The 21,431-nt window shown below is 39.6% G+C and overlaps 1 protein-coding gene across 1 annotated transcript in view; it reads left to right on the forward strand.

Annotated features, from left to right (window-relative positions):
* The first annotated feature begins 6,462 nt into the window (after positions 1 to 6,462).
* APPBP2 (amyloid beta precursor protein binding protein 2) overlaps positions 6,463 to 21,431 on the forward strand; it is a 70,300-nt gene continuing 55,331 nt past the window's right edge. The window contains exon 1 of the mRNA XM_024757609.1: positions 6,463 to 6,873. Within this exon, the coding sequence (XP_024613377.1) occupies positions 6,736 to 6,873 (138 nt within the window). The 5' untranslated portion in view covers positions 6,463 to 6,735. The remainder of the gene's footprint in view (positions 6,874 to 21,431) is intronic.

Here is a 21,431-nt window from a genome sequence, read left to right on the forward strand (position 1 = left end):
CCTTGTCCTCCTCTGGCCGAAGTTGGACATGTGACCCAAGTTGGCCAGTATGACCTTCTATCCTTGGAATTTGAATCTTGAGTCGTGTGATCCAAGGACCAGAAATGGTTGGAGCTGTTTTATCCTGCTAGTGATCAGCTTTTCCGAGATGGTCCATGCCCATCACTGCTTTTGGATCTCAGAGCTTCTTGAGAGACAGATTTCTCTCTCTCCTCCGTGAAGGGCCCTCTCTGTTACATGGGAATTGTCAGCCCCTGTGACAGGCTGCCAGTGGCCAGCTCTGGGAGGCTGTCTCAGGATCTTGGGTATACAGAAATCATTCTGCTGTTCTGAGCAACTCTTGGGTTGCTCAAAGCCCTTCACAAATGCCGGTTATCCCCAGGTAGTCATTATACCACTCCCATATCATGCTGGGGTGCCCTGTGATGTTGTCTAAGGCCCATCTGCCTGGGCCTATTAAGCCGCATTTCCTACTACGTGTTCTTACTCCCTTTATGGATTCTAATTCTTATGAAAGTAGACCTTCTGCTTTCAACAACCCCTCGCCCCAAATCTGTTTTTCGTTCCTACTCTAGGACCCATGCAGGGCTGTGGGGGTGAGGGGTGGAGGCGGTGAAGGCACAGGGTACAGGGCACTTCCACATAATCAGTTTCCTATACTTTCCACTTTGGGCTTTCCCACTTCTCCCTTTCTCCTTTCCAGTAAAAACAGGCTTGTGTAAGGGATGGGGAAACTGTTTTCATCAAATCTACTGTGTTGTCTATGTATATAAGTTCTTTCTATTCCCCAGCAGAGCCTAGACTTTTGAAATGCACAAGCAAAGAAAAGGATCCTTGTTTCCCTCTTCTGTGTCCTGTCATTTAAAACAAATGAGCATAGAACGATTCTATCTACTGCCTCAGTGGGGGGAAGGGTTGTTGTTCATATTTTAAAATGAATATCTTACCACATAAACAAACCGTATGAACATCTTTATACATGTCAGTTTAAACATGTGAGGAAACATCTATAAATTAAGTTGGAATTTGCCCGTTTTTTAAGGCTCTTGATATGTATTGCCTAAATGTTTTTTCCAACATAACTTTACTGTCTTCAGCTATGTATTTAATACACTTTGTCTTCTTATTGGGCTAGCTGATCACTCTAATGTGAATTTTTGTGAAATACAAAGATATTTTAATACCACTTCGTGTTCATTACGATGGCTAATTATCAAAAAAAATGGAAAATAACAAGTGTGAGGATGTGGAGAAATTGGAACGTGTATGCATTGATGGTGGGAATATAAAATGGTACAGCTGTTGTGGAAAACAGTTTGGCAGTTCCTCAAGAAGTTAGAAGTAGAATTACCATATGAGCCAGCAATTCTATATCAAGGTATACACCCAAAAGAATTGAAAACGACTCAACAGATGTTTGTATACTTTGTTCATAGCATTATTCACAATTGCCAAAATGTGGAAACAACCCAAATGTCTATGAACAGATGAACGGATAAACAAATGTGGTATATACATACACCTGAGTATTATTTAGCCTTGAAAAGGAATGAAATTCTGATATAAGCTACAACATGGATGAACCTTGAAAACATGCTAAATGAAATAAGCCAGACACAAAAGGACAAATATTGTATGATTCTACGTAGTTGAGGCACCTAGAATAGGTGAACTCACAGAGACAGAAAGCGGATTAGAAATTACCAGGGGCTGGGAAGAGGGGGGATATGTGGAATTACTGTTTATTTATTTATTTAATTTATTTATTTTTGGCTGCTTTGGGTCTTTCGTTGCTGCACACGGGCTTTCTCTAGTTGCAGCGAGCAAGGGCTACTCTTCATTGCGGTGCGCGAACTTCTCATTGCGGTGGCTTCTCTTGACATTTATTGTCTTGTCCTCAAGATGCTTAGAGGCCTGTTGGGGAGATAAGGTAACCACACATGATGTAATTAAATTATAAGATATCATTATAAGAGGTGTTACATGGAAGATTATAATGTGATCTTTTAACTTTTTCTTTTCTCTTGAATTATACGTTCTCCCTCTCTTTTGATATACTCTTTTTACTCTCTTATCTTTAACTATCCTCAAAAATTATCAAGTTTTCCACCCCCGCCCCCAGTCTTGAAAGCTTTCCCAAGTCTGCCTGGGTATCTCATAGAAACCTCATCCTTAAAAAATCCAAAACTGGACCCAAACTCCTCACTATGTTGTTAAGTTCAGTAAATGACCTCACCATATATTTTGTCTTCTAGGTTAAAAATCTGTATCATTTGTATATTTTGACTAAAAAGTTTGGTGGGGAGTTGGATGTGATTGGAATGCCCTTAGGTAGGATAATATCTATATAAGATGGCTCAAGAGTTATATGACTATATCACTTTGTGTATAGTTTACTTTGTTCCCAGTTTCTATCTCATTGAAAAGTTACAACTTTTCACTGTCACAAATAAAGACCCACAACTTTGTTTCACAATTTTGCATGTATGTTTTTACATTCTGAAAATTAGAAAATTTCCTAGAACTTGGAGGTATATACACTTATACTGTAATTGCTCAAGTAAATCTATTCATGTTATTTTCCTATGAACTATTTTTTTTTAAGAATTTTATTTATTTATTTTTTTGGCTGCGTTGGGTCTTTGTTGCTGCACGTGGGCTTCCTCTAGTTGTGGCGAGCAGGGACTACACTTCGTTGCGGAGCGCAGGCTTCTCATTGTGGTGGCTTCTCTTGTTATGGAGCATGGGCTGTAGGTGCATGGGCTTCTGTAGTTGTGGCACGTGGGCTCAGTAGTTGTGGCTCGCTTGCTCTAGAGCACAGACTCAGTAGTTGTGGCTCACAGGTTTATTTGCCCTGCGGCATGTGGGATCTTCCCTGACCAGGGCTCAAACCCGTGTCCCCTGTATTGGCCGGCGGATCCCCAATCACTGTACCACCAGGGAAGTCCTGAACTTTTTTTTAACTCTTATTGCCTTTATTTTAAAAAAAATTTTATTGGAGTATAGTTGATTTACAATGTTGTGTTAGTTTCAGGTGTATATTTTCCTATGAACTTCATTGCAATTGAAAATACTTTGAGAATTGACCTATTTTGGAACTTTTCTATGAATATTACATCCAAAACCAACTCATTATCTCCTCACTACTCTCATGATATCCTGTGCAAAGTCTATCACAGTATTTCTCACATTATATTGTGATTATTGATTACATGTTTGTCTTTCCAAGAATGACCCTTAAGCCTTTATTCCATGCACTGGACCAGCACTAGCAGCACAAATACAAAACCACTCAGACCTTCTTTGCTAATTCTCTACTTCTAATTGTCAGGGTTAGTAGACAGACTGTATACAGGGCAGGTTCCAAGTGGATTTCCTCAAAATAAGGACTGGCAAATGATAGGTTTTATTTTCCATTGCTCTTAGGGCCAAATGGGGGTGTTATGTATGTTAATGAAGACAGTAGAGATCAAGAATTGGGGGAGCATCCTAGTAGGTAGCTGTTTGGATTAACTTTGGAGACAGGAAGCCACATGTGGCAAGCAGGGTGAATTTAAAGGGGTCAAGACAAGATGGACAGTAACTATGAACATGTCCAAAAAACTCCTGAGTTTTCTGCAGATATGGGTGATGGTACTGAGGGATGAGAACTGGGCAGGATTTCCCATCTTCATTGTTTCCCTAAGTGACAAGAACTGGTTGGCAAAGCCTTGCTCTGTTCTTTGATGGTTGCAAGTATCAGGACCCAGTCATTTTGCCTATGTGATGTGTGCTGCCACAGGTGTGCCTTGATGATTCTATTTATGAGGTCCATGTGATTGTTGGCCTGTGGTTGATGGGTGTTGATTATGTGGATTTAGACTTGGAGGGCTCTGAAAAAGGCTCTTCAAATTTAGGACAAGAATCATTGTTTCCATTCTGATTCTCTTTGGTTAGGCAGTTCACTCTTATAAGTAGTATAGCAGAGCCATTGTCAGAAAGTTAAGAAAACTGTCCAACACAGGTTATCAATTGTCTCATTCTCATGAATGAATTCATATGTTTAGTAACGTATAACCCTGAGAGGGAATATGTTGACTATGGAGTCTAAAGCGATGGATTCCTGGGAACTTTAGGGGATTGAAATGGGGTGTTCTAGTGACCTGCTGTGGCATAACCACTATAACCTTAGTGATATAAATGAAGAACCATTTTATTATGCTCCTGTGGGTCAGGAATTCAGACCAGAGCAGGGATACTTGTCTCAATCAGTTCCCTGATGCTTGGATCCTCATCTGGAAAGACTGGTGTGGCTGAAGGTAACTCAAATGTCTTAGAGATGAGGAATCATCTGGATGTTTCTTCACTGAAACAACTGATACCTGAGCTGGGATGACTCAAAGGCTGCATTCAGCTGGGATTGCTGACTGGGAGTGCTTACACGTAGCCTCTCCATGTGGCTTGGGCTTAGTCAGAGCACGGTGGCCTCAGTGTAGTTCATCTTTTTACACGGTGGCTCAGGAATCCAAGAGTGAGTATTCCAGAGAACAAGGTAGACTCCATATGGCCTTTTCTGGCCTAGCATCACTTCTGTACTCCATTTGTTGAAACAGACACAATCCAACCAGAGTCAAGAGTAAGGTATTGCTCAATACTTAGACCCCCACATCTCAATGAAGGGAGAACCTGCAATTTAAAAATGGTCAAAATGTGTATTGCCTCTTAGGATTTTCAGGATTCCTTCTGGACCAAGTTCACATCTCATATAGCTCTGTATAGTGCAAGGCTCTCTGCCAAATTTGAGGCCACCAGTAGTCAAGGGTTAAAGGAGATCTGGTGGACTGTAGGGATAACATTGTGATACAAAGGACCTCTGTCCGCCAAAATGTATAGATGGCCATGACAGTTTAGCAGTCCTCTTCTGTATTCTATCCTACTGTAGCTGGGAGTGCATGATTCGAGATCTTCCTCTGGCTCTGCTGGTCATGGATGATTACTGTCTTCTTGCTGACACACAAATCTGATCCTTTTGCTTCTTTACAATCCTTTAAGGATTCCCTACCATCTCCAAGATGAAGTCCAAGGTCATTAGCATCACATTAGCCCCTTCATGATCTGACCCTGACCACTGAAAACTCAGATCTTATGCTATCATCCAGAATATGAAAGGCAGTATTTATATAATTATTGAGTTCAAATACCAGCTCTGCTGGGACTCGTTAATTTTCTAGAGTACAAGGGAGAAGCTTTCTTCCCTCAATTGAGGACAGTCCACAACAAAAATGGCCTAGTTTCCACTAGTTTCTCTGTTCATCCGGTTCACAAGGGCCTGGCCTGCCGATGGATTCACATTCTGGATTTAGTGCCTTAAGGTAGGGATCTGTTGTTCATGTGAAATTAAAATATAACTGGGCATTTGTATTTTTTTACTTGCCAATTCTGGCAACCCTACCTTAAGGCCAACCACAGCTTTCCCAGGTTCATGGACTACAGAGTAAGAACTGGTACAGACTGAGAAGAGCACTAAGTGTGTTTCCTTCTTTCTTTCTTACCAAACTATTTAACCATTTAACATTGAAATAGCAGGGTGAACTGGAAGAGCCACTTCCAATTCCTTTAGCTCTAAATGTCAGCACATTGTCATCATTGTTTTCAGGTTTTACATTGCTACAGCGTGACTACGAGATTGACAGTGTCACCAATTACGGCCAGTAATTTCCTTGTTAAATTCCTAGAGCAGAAAGATGTTGCATAAAGTTCTTGAAATCACAGACTTGGAAAATTAAGTTACATAATAGCAGGTATTCAGGCTGAGGACGGAAGGAAACAGATATCTTCATTTCTGTTTTACCACAGTCATATCACAGTTACCATTTAGCCCTTTTTCTCTCACCACTATTTGTAAATCCATAATAAGCCTAACCTTCCCACCAAATTCTTCTAAAGCAGTTCTTTTCCCTTTTTTTTTTTGTAAGTTTCATTTAGAAAAAGAAACATAGTAAAGTTCAAACAGGGCAAATGGTTACACAATGCAAGTCTCCCTTCCATCCTGATCCCTAGTTCCTGGGCCGAAGGTTCCTAACTTGGCTTAGGGACCGGAGTCTAAGGGAGGGTTTCCAGAGTAATGTGAATTCTCTGAATGCATGATTTTTAATGGACTGATAACTCTGCACCCAAACTTCTACCTGAGCCTGGAAAGGGTCCGTGCCTAAGAACCCCCAAGCAGGACTGGCAGAAAGGACTGATGCGGCCGGTGACTCGGAAGGAGCTGCTTAAAAACCTGTCATAACTTGTCGCAGTGAAAAAAGCTCACCCCCATCCACGGAACTCCAGCGCCCTCGGAAAGTATGTTCCCCGAGGGCGGGATCACGGATCTTTTCTTCCCAAGTTTTTTGCCTGCCGCATTCCTTCCCTCCAGCGCGTCGGCGTATGCTGACGCCATGACGCCGCACACGTAGTCCCGCCCCTGCAGAGAGAGGCACTGGGACGGATCCCAGGGTGCTTGCAAACACGGAATGTGAGGCCTCAGCCGGGTTGCTCCCGGATCCCCGGCCCGCTCTCTACACGGCCCTGCGCCTGCTGCCGCTGCCCCCAGCTCGCCCGGAGGAGCCAGGGCAGCCGCGCCCTTCTGCTGTGTGCCCGCGTGGCCGCCGCCGCCCCTCGGAATCCTCCGGGGCCGCCGAGGAGTTCGCTACGGAGGGAGGCGGGGGCCTTCGGGAGGAGGAGGCGGAGGAGGCGGAGGAGGAGGGAAGGAAGATGGCGGCCGTGGAACTAGAGTGGATCCCAGAGACCCTCTATAACACCGCCATCTCCGCTGTCGTGGACAACTACATCCGCTCACGCCGAGACATCCGCTCCTTACCCGAGAACATTCAGTTCGATGTTTACTATAAGGTACGGACCGTGGGCCAGCATTCTGCTCTCCTGCAGCAACCCCTGGGGCCGCACCCCCTTCCACGTCCGCGAACCCCCGCGTTTAACCCCTTACCCCTTGTAGCAGGGTCGTCTTCCGAGACATATGGGGCGGTGTCGGGGTGACCAGTATAGAAACACCCCATCTGGTAGCCTCTGTCTTGCAAGATATTGGGCCTTGATGGATACCTCTTCCTAATGAGTCTTTTCCCCCTTTTGGTGTTCCCTCCTACATTGGGGCCCCTTTGGGGAGGCCTTTTGCGTGGACTTCCTCTGTTGCGCCCTTGTCCCACTCAGTCCTTCCCTTCTAGCCTGTGTCTTCGGGATGTTTTCTGCCCTTCCTTCCCAATTAAGTGTCACCATCAGCTGGACTTTTCTTTGCTCTTTTCCCCTCCTTTCTAGTTTCTTTTCTCGCCGCCCTCCTTCCCAAGTTTTTTTCTTTTTTCTTCTGTTTTTTGTTCCTTAGCTTTACCTATTTCTGCCTAATTGGGAGGGAGTTGAGGAATTATTGGAAGTAGTCATCTGTCTTATTCGCATCTCCTTTAAAGCTTTGGTTTTTGTATATACTAGGGGTTGAATAGGGGTTTTTATTAACATGGGAGTGGTGATAAACTACTTGAAAGGGGGAAAATCCTTAAAAAAAAAAAAACTTTAGAATTTAAAGTATGTTCATATATTTGCAAGTTGTAATCTTGCAGCATTCCTAAATCGCTCCTCCTCAGAAATCTGAACAAAAAGTTTCCAAGTCAGTCTCCAAGTAGTTTCAGGGGTAAGTGTCTTTAGACGTGGACAGTTTTGCAGTGTTTAGAGAGGGAGGAGAACTTTATGGACTGGGAGCCTCCCTTTTCCTCTGCCCCCACATTTGAATGTGAACAGTGGACTTATTATTCAGTCCTCTTTGCCTTGAATCGGCGTGGATAACGCCTCTTCTCCTGTAGCCACCCACGCAAAATTTGACTAGAAGTAAAGTGTGATTTATTTTTTAGATCTAACACTTCCTCTTGATTTGTGAGTTGGCTGGAACATTGTAAACTGATATTTAACAGATGTGTACGTTCTTATATATGTATGATGTTTTATGGCAGTTGTTTCATCGGGAAGGTTGCCCACTTTCTCCACCCCGAATATTTTTTCAGAAAGCAGCTGACTTGGTGCATTCTACTAAATCCAGCTGCTTTACACCAATTCTAACAATTAAATTTTTCCCCCCTAGATATTTGGGGAATATTCATTTTGGTCATTTATGTTATTATTTGGGGAGAGGGGAAGTTAGAGAAAAATCTCCCTTTATTCCAGATCCCTTTGATACATTGATTTACTTTTGTGCATATCTAAGGAAGTGTTGTATATTTAAGATTCATTCCTCCCAAGAAGGATGAGTTGGATTTCTTTCTCAACCTGGGAAACTGCAGCTTTTCGTGTATGCTAACTCTATCTATTTTAATAAATCGCGTGTAATCTTTTACACTTTTTGGAGAAAATCATTGGAAATTTAATCAAAGTATATTTAGTGGTTGAATTCCCTCAAAGTACTTGGATATCTTCTAGTAACTTTTATTTCTAATTGAAGCTTTTCATTTGTGGATTATTAGTAGTGAGTATGAACAGATGGTGCTTTTGCCACATTTTCTGTTTCACATAGTCCACAGAGATTTAATATGGTGTCTTTTTTGGTGCACTTGTACTCCTTAATAGCTGTGTGCCTGTAGGGAATATGGCACTGTGCTAAGGTGAAGGAAGGTGTTTAACATGTGCCTGGAACTGTAAGTGCTTTTACACAGTTATTTTGTTTAAGCCTCACAATTAAACTGTGAAGTGGGGTATAACTCTGTTTTATAGGTGAGAAAGTTAAGTAATTTAGTCTAGGTCTCATACCTAGTATTTAGTTCCTGTGTACCTTGCTTTCTTGCTTAATGTTTACAGTTTCCACTTTTCTCCAATTTAGAGCCAAGGAGAAACTCACAGTCAGATCCCTCCCTCCAGCTGTGCCGACTTCCATCAGTAGGCATAGTCATAGACAAAATAATAGTATTTGTGCAATCAAAAATGTCCCCATCCTGATTCACCATAGTCCAGTGTCACTATGTTAGTTTTTGTCAGTAGCTTCAGGTAAAGGCACACTCATAAAGCTTTAGGAAATGGGGTTATGGAATGAATGGGAGTTGAAGAAGTAGACAGGCTGACTGCTCCCTAAAAAGGGAAGGGAGAGAGGTATTGATATTTGGAAAGGGTAAAATATGAAAGTTGTTGTTTTTTAAGAATGGAAGATGTTAGAATATATTTATTGGCTGAATGGCAGAAACCAACACGGAATGAGAGGTTGAATATACAAGGAAGGCAGGAAATAAATTATGGAGCAGAGTCCTTGAGTAGGAGTGTTAAATTAATGAGCCTTGCCCCTTCCTTCACCCTGCATAAGTTAAGGTATTAGTCTTTTTTTAAAAAATTCATTTATTTTAATTTATTTATTTTTGGCTGCATTGGGTCTTGGTTGCTGCGCACGGGCTTTCTCTAGTTGCGGCGAGCGGGGGCTACTCTTCGTTGCGATGGCTTCTCTTGTTGCGGAGCACGGGCTGTAGGTGCGCGGGCTTCAGTAGTGGTGGCTCGCGGGCTCTAGAGCACAGGCTTAGTAGTTGTGGTGCGTGGGCCTACTTGCTCCGCGGCATGTGGGACCTTCCCGGACTAGGGCTTGAACCCGTGTACCCTGCATTGGCAGGCGGATTGTTAACCACTGCGCTACCAGGGAAGTCGAAGGTATTAGTCTTACATTGGAGTTGAGGAAGGAATACTTCTTTCTCTAAGATCAGATGCAGAGTTAAAGACATAAAGTGTCTACATAACTAAGTTTGCAAAGAATGGTACTTATGAATTAGGTAAGATCATCTGCTGATCATCAGGGATAGAAGTGGTGGCTTTTATGTAGAAAGGCTAAACAGAAGTTGGAAATGGCTACTAAGTTATATAGAAAGGGAGGCTCAGTAAAAATATGTTTTAAAAAAAATGATAGGAGATATAGATGGTTCCATAAAAGAGTATCCTACAGGGTAATGTCTTTGAATCAGAATGGGTTTTCTCTAAGGGTACTCAACAATTTGGGTATAGAAGTAGATAAAGTGAATAGAAAGCATTGTAAAATTGTAGACGAACTGAAGGCAAATAGGGTGAAGGGCTGGGTTCTTCAAAGAGTGAAGTTTATTAACTTTTCTTTTTATTGTAATTGCTGAATGGTCTATTTTATCCTGGTCCAATTACAGAATTTTCCATAGAGTTTTAAGTTTTGACCCAGTGAAGTGTTTCCATAATGTGTTCTATTTATTGTTTTCAGTCTTAAACTTAATAATTTGGGATTTTAAAAAATTATTATTGTAAGTCTCATGCTGAAAACCATACGAATTAATGCCTGATTTAGTATGAGTTGAATTAATTTTTTCTTTTTCTGTGTTTATTTCTATTCTTAGTTATATACAGCCTCAACTAATTTTTTTTTAATTGGCTGGTAACAATTTGAAAATAAATTCTTGCAACGTATTTGACAGCCAAAGAGTTAATATTCTTTTCACATAAAAAACTCTTAGGCTTAATAAATTGAGAGCAAAAACTTTAAGGGAGGCAGGGCATAAAAAAACATAAATAGCCAGCCATACCATGTATCTGGATGAGAAGGTAATATGTTATAAGTATGTCCACTCATGTCAGTTTAAGCTGTGAATTTATTACAACTTGAATCAGAATCTGAGAATTTTATTGGGTATAGGAAACTGATTAAATATATTTATATGGAGGAATTAATTACATGGGAATAAACGAGCCAAGGAAATTTTTAAGATGTACAGTATTTAGGATAGTCAGGTGTATTAGAAGGCTATATATTTTATTTATTTATTTATTTATTTTTGTGGTATGCGGGCCTCTCACTGCTGCGGCCTCTCCCGTTGCGGAGCACAGGCTCTGGACGCACAGGCTCAGCGGCCGTGGCTCATGGGCCCAGCCGCTCCGCGGCATGTGGGTTCCTCCCGGACCGGGGCACGAACCCACGTCCCCTGCATCTGCAGGCGGACTGTCAACCACTGCGCCACCAGGGAAGCCCAGAAGGCTATATATTTTAAAACAACATGGTATTGGCACAAGAACAGCAAAGAGGGAAAATGATTTATAGAACACAGTAGACAGAACATTACTAGAACATAGTAGACAGACTAGATAGAAACCAAAGCATATTTAAGAATATATTACATAATAAAGTTATAGGACAGTGCTGTATTTTAAATAAATGGGGAAAAATTGGTTATTTGGGGGGAATGTTAGACTTCTACTTCACACCTTATACCAAAATGAATTCCAGGTGAATTAAAGATTTAAATATGGCAAATGAAATCATGAAAATATCAGAATAAAGTATTGGGTATCTTAGAGTGGGAAATGACTGAAATTCTTTTTTAAAGAAATTATTGAGGTAATTTACAAATTAAAAAAATGTCAAACTTTATAAAAATGAGTAATGTAGAACGTGAAGTCCTGTTACTCATCTTGCCAACACTAATGCTGTCTTGGCATAGAGAAGGCTTTTCTAAGCCTGAAACCAAAACCCAGGAGGAAAAAAAGAAATTGATACTTTTGAGTACATTAAAAAATAGGGGGCAAATTGTAAGCACATTTTTTAAAAAGACTATGCAAATGGCAACATTTGTCACATGAAGAGTGAATTTCCTAATACAGAAAGATCTAATACTAATTAGTATGTAAAGGACAACCAACTTGTTTTCAGAAGACCTGAACAGCTAGCTCATACAAAAAGAAAACATCTAATACTAATCATAATAAATATCAAAAGATGCTCAGATGAAATGCAAATTAAAATGTAGTGTCAAGCCAAGTCAGCCATGAAGAAGAAAGAAAATCTGGAGGACTTACACCATCAAATATCAGGCTGTAACAAGATAAGATGGTTTGGGCACATGGGTAGACAAATAGACCAATGGAGCAATACAGTCCAGAAACAGACTGACACGTGTATACTGTCACCTGGTTTATAATAAAAGTGACACAGCAGTACAATGGAGAAAGGAAAATCACATAATGGTGTTGGTCAGTTAGATATCCATGTCGGGGGAGAAGGATCACGATCTTACCTTATATCATACACAGTTACCATTTTTGGGTGGATTGCTGATCTAAATGTGAAAAAACAGTTTTTTAGGAAAAAAAGTTTTCACTGTGTCAGCAAAGATTTATTAAATAGGTTACAAATGAGCTAAATATAAAGATAACTTGAAAAATTGGACTACATTAAGATCAAGAACATCTATTCATAAAAAATACCATTAAAAGGGAAAAGCTGGGGCTTTCCTGGTGACGCAGTAGTTAAGAATCTGCCTGCTAGTGCAGGGTACACGGTTCGAGCCCTGGTCCAGGAAGATCCCACATGCTGCGGAGCAACTAAGCCCATGTGCCACATCTACTGAGCCTGCGCGCCACACTGCTGAAGCCCGCGCACCTAGTGCCCATGCTCTGCAACAAGAGAAGCCACCACAATGAGAAGCCCACGCACTGCAATGAAGAGTAGCCCCGCTCACTGCAACTAGAGAAAGCCCACATGCAGCAATGAAGACCCAATGCAGCCAAAAATAGATAGATAGATAGATACCATTAAAAGGGAAAAACCGGGGCTTCCCTGGTTGCGCAGTGGTTAAGAATCTGCCTGCCAATGCAGGGGACATGGGTTCGAGCCCTGGTCCAGGAAGATCCCACATGCTGCGGAGCAACTAATCCCATGCGCCACATCTACTGAGCCTGTGCGCCACAACTACTGAAGCCTGCGCACCTAGAGCCTACGCTCCACGACAAGAGAAACCTCCACAGTGAGAAGGCCGCGCACAGCAACAAAGAGTAGCCCCCGCTCACCGCAACTAAAGAAAGCCCGTACGCAGCAACGAAGACCCAACACAGCCAAAGATAAAAATAAATAAATAAATTTATTTTTAAAAAAGGGAAAAGCCATGCCACAGAGTAGAAGATATTTGCAGCACATATATCTGACAAAGGAATCATCCTGCATCTAAAGAACTAGAAATTAAGAAAATAAGAACCCATTTTTTTTAATGGAGAAATAACTTCAATAGACATCCAAAAGGGGACATTCCAAGGACCTGTCAAACATTTGGAAAAATGCTCAACCTCATTTTGTCTTCAGGGAAATCGCTGTCCTCCTGTACTTTTCTCAGAATGAGTAAATGAAAAAGAAAAAAGTGTTGGTAAGGATATGGAGCAATCAGAACTCTCATATACTGTTAGTGGGAATGTAAATTGATACACCATTTTGGAAAACTAGCATCATCTACTAAAGCTGAACATATATATACCCTATAATTCCATCTCAAGATATATACACTTAAGAACGTTCAGGGAGTCCCCTGGTGGTCTAGTGATTAGGATTTGGTGCTTTCACTGCCATGGCCCAGGTTCAGTCCTTGGTTGGGGAACTGAGATTCCACAAGCTGTGCAGTGTGACCAAAAAAAAGGTCATAGCAATACTATTCATGATAACCAAAAAGTGGAGACTATCCCAATGTCTATCAGTAGGAGAATTAATAAATAAATTGTGGAGTAGTCGTATAGTAGAATATTTTGCAATGAAAATGAATGAATTGCAGCTGTTAGAAACCATATGGGTGAATCTCACAAATGGTATTGAGTGAAAGAAATCAATCATAGGAGTATGTATCAGAGGCTCCCAAACTCTCCCCTCATAGCACCCTTAGGCCAAAAGAAATACCTAACAGTTCTGTTCATTAAGTAGATATAAACAATTAATAATACTTAACGTCCTAACAACTTAAGAGCCATTAAAAGAATAGTGCACAAAAATTGAAAGAACAAAGAGTAGTGTACCTCATTCTTAAATAACCACAGTTATTACTGGGTTGTGTGTGTTTGTCGGCCACTGTACAACTTCTCACATCTTGGAATCGGATTGGTCACTACCATTCCATTTTCTGTTCCATAATGATTTTTGCACATTACTTTTATTATAGCAACCACTGAAAATGCTGCTTCACAAAGATAAGATGTTGTTGAAAGGAATATAGCAATCTAGTATTTGGCATGGTTTAATACAGATGTGGAATATTGTTTCTTTCAAACTTAAAATATCTTGCAATGCCCCAGGGAACCTTGGTGCAGTTTGGAAAATGTGGATATGTAGTGTGATTCCATTTGTTTAAAGTTCAAAAACAGGCAAAATTAATCACAAGTATTGTAAGTCAGGAGCAGTTATCCTTGGAGGATAGTGACTATGCAGGGGCACAAAGGGAGATGTCTGGGATTCTGATAATACTCTATTTTATGATCTGTATGTTGGTTATGGGCGTGTTCACTTTGTGAAAATTTATTGAGCTTTACATTTTATTCTTTCATTTTCCTTTTTAAATTTTATATATAACCGACTCTCAACCACTGCGCCACCAGGGGAGCCCCATATATTTTTTAATTAATTATTTTTAGCTGCATTGGGTCTTTGTGGCTGCACGTGGGCTTTCTCTAGTTGCCGCGAGCGGGGACTACTCTTTGTTGCGCTGTGAGGGCTTCTCATTGCGGTGGTTTCTCTTGTTGTGGAACACGGGCTCTAGGTGCGTGGGCTTCATTAATTGTGGCATGTGGGCTCAGTAGTTGTGGCTCACGGGCTCTAGAGCACAGGCTCTGTAGTTGTGGTGCACGGGCTTAGTTGCTCCGTGCCATGTGGGATCTTCCCAGACCAGGGCTCGAACCTGTGTCCCCTGCATTGGCAGGCGGATTCTGAACCACTGCTCCACCAGGGAAGTCCTAAATTATATATATATTTTATTGAAGTATAGTTGCTGTACAATATTATACAAATTACAGGTGTACAATATAGTGATTCACAATTTTTAAAGGTTATGCTCCATTTATAGTTCATATAAAATATTGGTGGTATTCCCTGTGTTGTACAATATATCCTTGTAGCTTATTTTGTACATAATAGTTTGTACCTCTTAGAGCTTTATATTTTAAATATGAATTGTACACTCATCTGTGTGTATGTTATACTTCAATAAAAAGGTTTAAAAATTAACATTCATCTTCACTTACTAGATTGTCATGGTTTAATCATTTCAAATAACTCATACCCTTTAATCCACAATACCATTAAATTTTTTTTTTCCTACAGGAATGCTTGTTGACTGTGCAGAAAATTCTATTTGGGAATATTAAGTACAGTATTGTTTATGATGGCAAAAATTGGAAACAACTATATGCTAATCAATCAGGAATGGAATATCATACTGCAGTTAGAAAGAATGAGGATGCTGGGACTTCCCTGGTGGTCCAGTGGTTAAGACTCCGTGCTTCCACTGCAGGGGGCACGGGTTTGATTCTTGGTTGGGGAACTAAGATCCCACATGCCGTGTAGCGTGGCCAGAAAAAAAAAAAAGAACGAGGATGCTGTGTATACTGAATTAGAGAGCACATGGGGAGAATAAAAAGCTTGTTACAAAGTAGTGTGAATAATATAATCCTGTTGTTTTTAAATGGAGGAATATATGTGTACATTTGTATATGTACTGAAAAAAATGAGAGGAACACAAAATTTCATAGTGTTTATTCAAGGGATAGGATTATAGTCATTTTTAACTTTGTACATATATTCTCTCTTAAATAAATTATATCCATTTATTGATGTTACTATTGGCTCATTGTAATATTCTAAGTAGAATAAATTCCTCAAATTATCAATTTTATCATGCTCACTATATTACCTTTAAAAAGTTTTAAAATTAAAATAATTTAAAATGTTTCCTTAGCTTCCAAGACATTTGAGAGTAGGAAAAGAGAATCCACTCAAACATCCTTTGACAGAGTTTTTTAAAGAAACTTGGATCACCAAAATTATTTCCTAAAGTATCTTCCAAATATTCGAAAATCCAGGAACATTATTAATATTTTAATTTAGTAGGCTGTGTTTTACACTTAACATTAATAAAGATCTCTAATTATTTTAAAAAAGATAACAAGCAAAGTACTTATTATCTTATGTTGTTTTTGTTTATTATCCTCTTTTTTTTTATACTGCTTGGATTTTTATGACTGTATTATTTTGATATATAAAAGAAGTAAAATTGAATTTTTAAGAATAAAATATCTGGGACATGAAGTTGTACTAAGAGGGGAATAGCCTAAAAATTGATATTCTAAAATATTAGCGTGACCAAGAAATAAGTCGAGGGACTTCCCTGGTGGCTCAGTGGTTAAGAATCCTCCTGCCAATGCAGGGGACACGGGTTTGAACCCTGGTCCAGGAAGATTCCCCATGCCACGGAGCAACTAAGCCCTTGTGCCACAACTACTGAGCCTGCGCTCTAGAGCCCGCAAGCCACAACTACTGAAGCCCGTGCTCCTAGAGCCTGTGCTCCGCAACAAGAGAAGCCACCGCAGTGAGAAGCCCGCACATCGCAATGAAGAGTAGCCCCTGCTTGCCGCAACTAGAGAAAGCCTACATGCAGCAATGAAGACCCAACGCAGCCAAAAATAAATAAATACAATTAATAAATTTATGTTTTTAAAAGTTTAAAAAAAAATAAGTTGAGGTGATTGGTTTAAAAGAAAAGTTAATTATTCAACTAAGTAGTTAATTCACTAGCTAGCCAGATCAACAAGTGTGAGAGGAAGCTCACATTCTCAAAATTAGGAATGAGAAAGTAAAAACAACCATAGATACAGTGGAAAGGGGAAAAATAGCTTTTTAAGTTATAGAATAGCTTCTTTAGATGTACAGTAGCTTATGTAATTCTGTGCTAATCAGTCTGAAAACCTTACTGAAATTTTGTTTCTAGGAAGATACAAATGATCCAAGAGAGAAGTTGATAGACTAAAAACTGTAAAAGAATTGAGAAATTATACTTTTCTCTTTGTTCACATGCCTCCTCCCTCAGCAGACAAAACTCATGCCGATTTTAGATACTTTCTTGGGTATATTCAAATAACATTTGATATTACTGGTATTTAAGTGATTTTCAGACTTATTTCTGGAGCTGTATGCTACATATTCAACATTCTTGAAGGGCTAACCAATGCAGTTAGAATAAGAAAAATCCAGCAAAATCAAGTGAAAAACTACAATGAGATAATTCAGTAGGAGGATGATTACACATTTATAATTAAAAATTTGATAATTTTTCTATATGCAATATAGGAAAGAATATGTTTTACTCGTTAAAAGAAAACATGCCATGGAGTAAATCCAAAAAGAGGGGTACAGAAATCTGAAAGTCTTCAATAAGTGTAGAAGAAGCATATTTTCTTCTTAGATTGGAAGATTCAGAGTTTTAAAGATATGATTTCTCTCTAACTCTTGTGTCTTGGAGCCAAGTTTAATAACTTAAAAATGTGTAATGAAAAAAAAAGTTTTTAACATCCATAATGGAGAATTAAAATTTATGAAACATACTGAAAACTCCTGCAAATCACTAAGAAAAAGAGGACCAAAAAGAAACGTGTTGTCATGTTGACAGTGATTTTCTCTAGATGGTAAAATTGAATGAATGTTATTCTTTTTTATAAATTCTTTTCTATATTTTCTAATTTAAAAATGTATATGCAGTTCTGGGATCAAAGGGAAAAATGTTTTAAAGTTGGCTATCTAGAATACAGAATGAGTTTTTTTTGTTTGTTTTTTACAATTAAAAAAATTGCAGTATAGTTGATTTACAGTGTTTCAGTTGTAGAGCATGAGTTTTCTTATAGAGGCAGAATGTTTTGTTATAACCATACTATCTTCTTTCTAGTGCTTCATGGATACACTCCTAATTTTCACCAAGATTGGTAGTGAAGGTTTAAGAAGAGAAGTTGAGAAACTTCTTACCCAAATGTAGAGATCACTGATACATATTGAGTTTTATGTGGTTGGTTATCATTGTTGGTTAGATTTTACATCCAACTAGTTTTTTGTTTTGACCTTCCATTTGTACCATGGTAGCATCTTCCACCATTAACACAATCATGGTATCTTGAAAATTATGCCATTGACCCATCGCGCGAGAGACAGAGTTAGAGAATCTGTGTATTAGACATAAGTTCATTCTTGTAATGATTGAGGAAAAAACTCAATTTCTCTTTTAATGGATGGCAAATCTAGTATCTTTATATGTGGACAGTGTATTTAAACGTTAGGAAAGGGTTACCTTCCCATTTGAGAGTTAACTGTTTCTTGTGCTTTAAATAATGTGAACACTTGCACTTAACCTTTTCCTTACTTAACTAATAAGCAAAGCACCTTGGCCTGGAAGATACAAAAATCATGTTGGTCAGTTGCATTTTTTTTTAAAGTATGACATAGAACCAATGAGTGGAACAGCTGAGCAATGAAAATGTTATAAGAAGCAAGAAATTAAAATATTTGGTTTACCTCCAGAAGAAAGCATTTATTGGTTGGCCTAAAGGTTCCTTTGGTTTTTAGGTAAAAATAAAAGACACATTTTTCATTTTCATCAAAAACTTTATTAAACAACATATTCACCATTTTGTTCCACTACCTTCTGCCATTTTTCAGGCAGCTTCATAATTCCTTCTTCCCAAAACATTTTATCTTTTTGTGTAAAGAACTGTTCCAGGTGCTTTTTACAGTCTTCCAGGGAATTGAAATTTTTTCCATTAAGAGAATTTTGTAAAGACTGAAATAAATGGAAATCTGGAGGTGCAATGTGTGGTGAATACAGTGGAAGAATCAGAACTTCCCAGCCAAGCTGTAACAGTTTTTACCTGGTCATCAGAGACTTGCAGTCTTGCGTTATCCTGATGGAAGATTACGTGTTTTTTGTTGACTAATTCTGAACGCTTTTCACTGAGTGCTGCTTTCAGTTGGTCTAATTGGGAGCAGTACTTGTTGGAATTAATTGTTTGGTTTTCCGGAAGGAGCTCATAATAGAGAACTCGCTTCCAGTCCCACCATATACACAACATCACTTTCTTTGGATGAAGACCGGGCTTTAGTGTGGTTGGTGGTGGTTCATTTCGCTTGCCTGATGATCTCTTCCGTTCCACGTTATTGTACAGTATCCACATTTCATCACCCGTCACAATTTGTTTTAAAAACTGAACATTTTCGTTACATCTAAATAGAGAATTGCATGTGGAAATATGGTCAAGAAGCTTTTTTCGCTTAACTTAACGTGAAACCCAAACATCAAAGCGATTAACATAACTAAGCTGGTGCAAATGATTTTCAACGCTTGATTTGGATATTTTGAATATGTCGGCTATCTCCCGCATGGTATAATGTTGATTGTTCTCAATTAATGTCTCGATTTGATTGCTTTCAACTTCAACTTGTCTCCCCGACCGTTGAACATCATCCAGCGAGAAATCTCCAGTACAGAACCTCGCGAACCACTTTTGACACGTTCCATCAGTCACAGCACCTTCTTCATACACTGCATAAATCTTTTTTTGTGTTTCAGTTGCGTTTTTACCTTTCTTGAAATGATAAAGCATAATATGATGAAAATGTTGCTTTTTTCTTCCATCTTCAATATTAAAATGGCTACACAAAAATTCCCCAATTTTGATAAGTTTTTTGTTAATGCTCGCTGATATGACAGCTGTCACAATACTATCTAACAAAATTGTTTCGAATGAAGTTAAAGAAAACTTAAGTGCTATTAGAGCCATCTTACAGGAAAAAACGAATGAACTTTTTTGCCAACCCAATGCTTTTTAATTAAGTGTGCGTTATATTAAAATACTTCTGTGGTACTTTAATCCAAGAATGTGTAATCTGACAACACGTTAAGATTGTAATCAAACAACAGATAAAGGACATTACATGTAATATACAATGTAATATGAGAGCAAAGTAAAGGAATATCAAGTTATATGCCAAAGTTAATTTTTTCGGAGCTACATTTCAAGTGAATTTTGAGATTAGAGAACAATAATAAATGTATCTTATGTGTGTTAAACAAAACAAAATATTACTTCATTTTATTTATTTTCTTTTGGCTGCGTTGGGCCTTCATTGCTGGGCACGAGCTTTCTCTCGTTGCAGCAGGCAGGGGCTACTCTTTGTTGCGGTGCGTGCTCTCGTTACAGTGGCTTCTTTTGTTGCGGAGCACGGGCTCTAGAGCACAGGCTCAGTAGTTGTGGCATATGGCTTTAATTGCTCTGTGGCATGTGGGATCTTCCCAGACCAGGGCTTGAACCCGTGTCCCCTGCATTGGCAAGCAGATTCTTAACCACTGCGCCACCAGGGAAGTCCCTAGACCATAGTTTTGAACTTGATTTCTTTTATATCTTTTTCTAAACCTTTCTGAGTTGTTTTTTTTGTTTGTTTTTTTGCGGTACGTGGGCCTGTCACTGTTGTGGCCTCTCCTGCTGCGGAGCACAGGCTCCAGACGCGCAGGCTCAGCGGCCATGGCTCACGGGACCAGCCGCTCCACGGCATGTGGGATCCTCCCGGACTGGGGCACAAACCAGCGTCCCCCACATTGGCAGGCGGACTCTCAACCACTGCGCCACCAGGGAAGCCCCTGAGTTTTTGTTTTTGGGAATAAGCCTAGATTATTTTGGGTTGGTTTTGTTTTTTGTTTTTTTTCTTTTCCATTATTATTTATCATGGGATATTGAATATAGTTCTCTGTGCTATACAGTAGGACGTTGTTGTTTGTCCATCCTATTATATATATAATAGTTTACATCTGCTAATCCCAAACTCCCAGTCCTTCCCTCTGCCCTCCCCCTCCCCCTGGCAACCACAAATCTGTTCTCTATGTCTGAGAGTCTGTTTCTGTTTTGTAGATAGGTTCATTTGTGCCATATTTTATATTCAACATGTAAGTGATATCATATGGTATTTGTTTTTGTCTTTCTGACTGATGTCACTTAGTATGATAATCTCTAGTTCCATCCATGTTGCTGCAGATGGCATTATTTCATTCTTTTTTATGGCTGAGTAGTATTCCATTGTGTATATATACCTCATCTTCTTTATCCATTCATCTTTTGATGCACCTTTAGGTTGTTTCCATGTTTCTAGCCTAAATTATTTTGTATGCTAATTTGATATTAACACTAAACTGTTCACTCAGCCTGGTAATTCTGGATTGGCTGCAGAAGCAGCCACGTCAATTCAAAATCCCTTGGGGTAAGGCAGGCTTTCATCCCTATCTTTATCTCCCAAAGAGTTCTCCGGTTTTGGGGATGTCTTGTATTGCCATTGCAATAGCTGCCTTCAGTTTTTTGTAAAAATTTTACTTTAGGGGACTTCCCTGGTGGTGCAGTGGTTAAGCATCCGCCTGCCAATGCAGGGGACATGGGTTCGAGCCATGGTCCGGGAAGATCCCATGTACTGCAGAGCAACTGACCCCGTGCACCACAACTACTGAGCCTGCACTCTAGAGCCCACAAGCCACAACTACTGAGCCCACACACCACAACTACTGAAGCCCGCGCACCACAACTACTGAGCCCGCACACCACAACTACTGAAGCCTGCGCGCCTAGAGCCATTGCTCTGCAACAAGAGAAGCCAC

Source organism: Neophocaena asiaeorientalis, unplaced genomic scaffold, assembly GCF_003031525.2.
Source record: "Neophocaena asiaeorientalis asiaeorientalis breed wild unplaced genomic scaffold, Neophocaena_asiaeorientalis_V1.1 scaffold327, whole genome shotgun sequence".
In the NCBI taxonomy this organism is placed as follows: domain Eukaryota; kingdom Metazoa; phylum Chordata; class Mammalia; order Artiodactyla; family Phocoenidae; genus Neophocaena; species Neophocaena asiaeorientalis.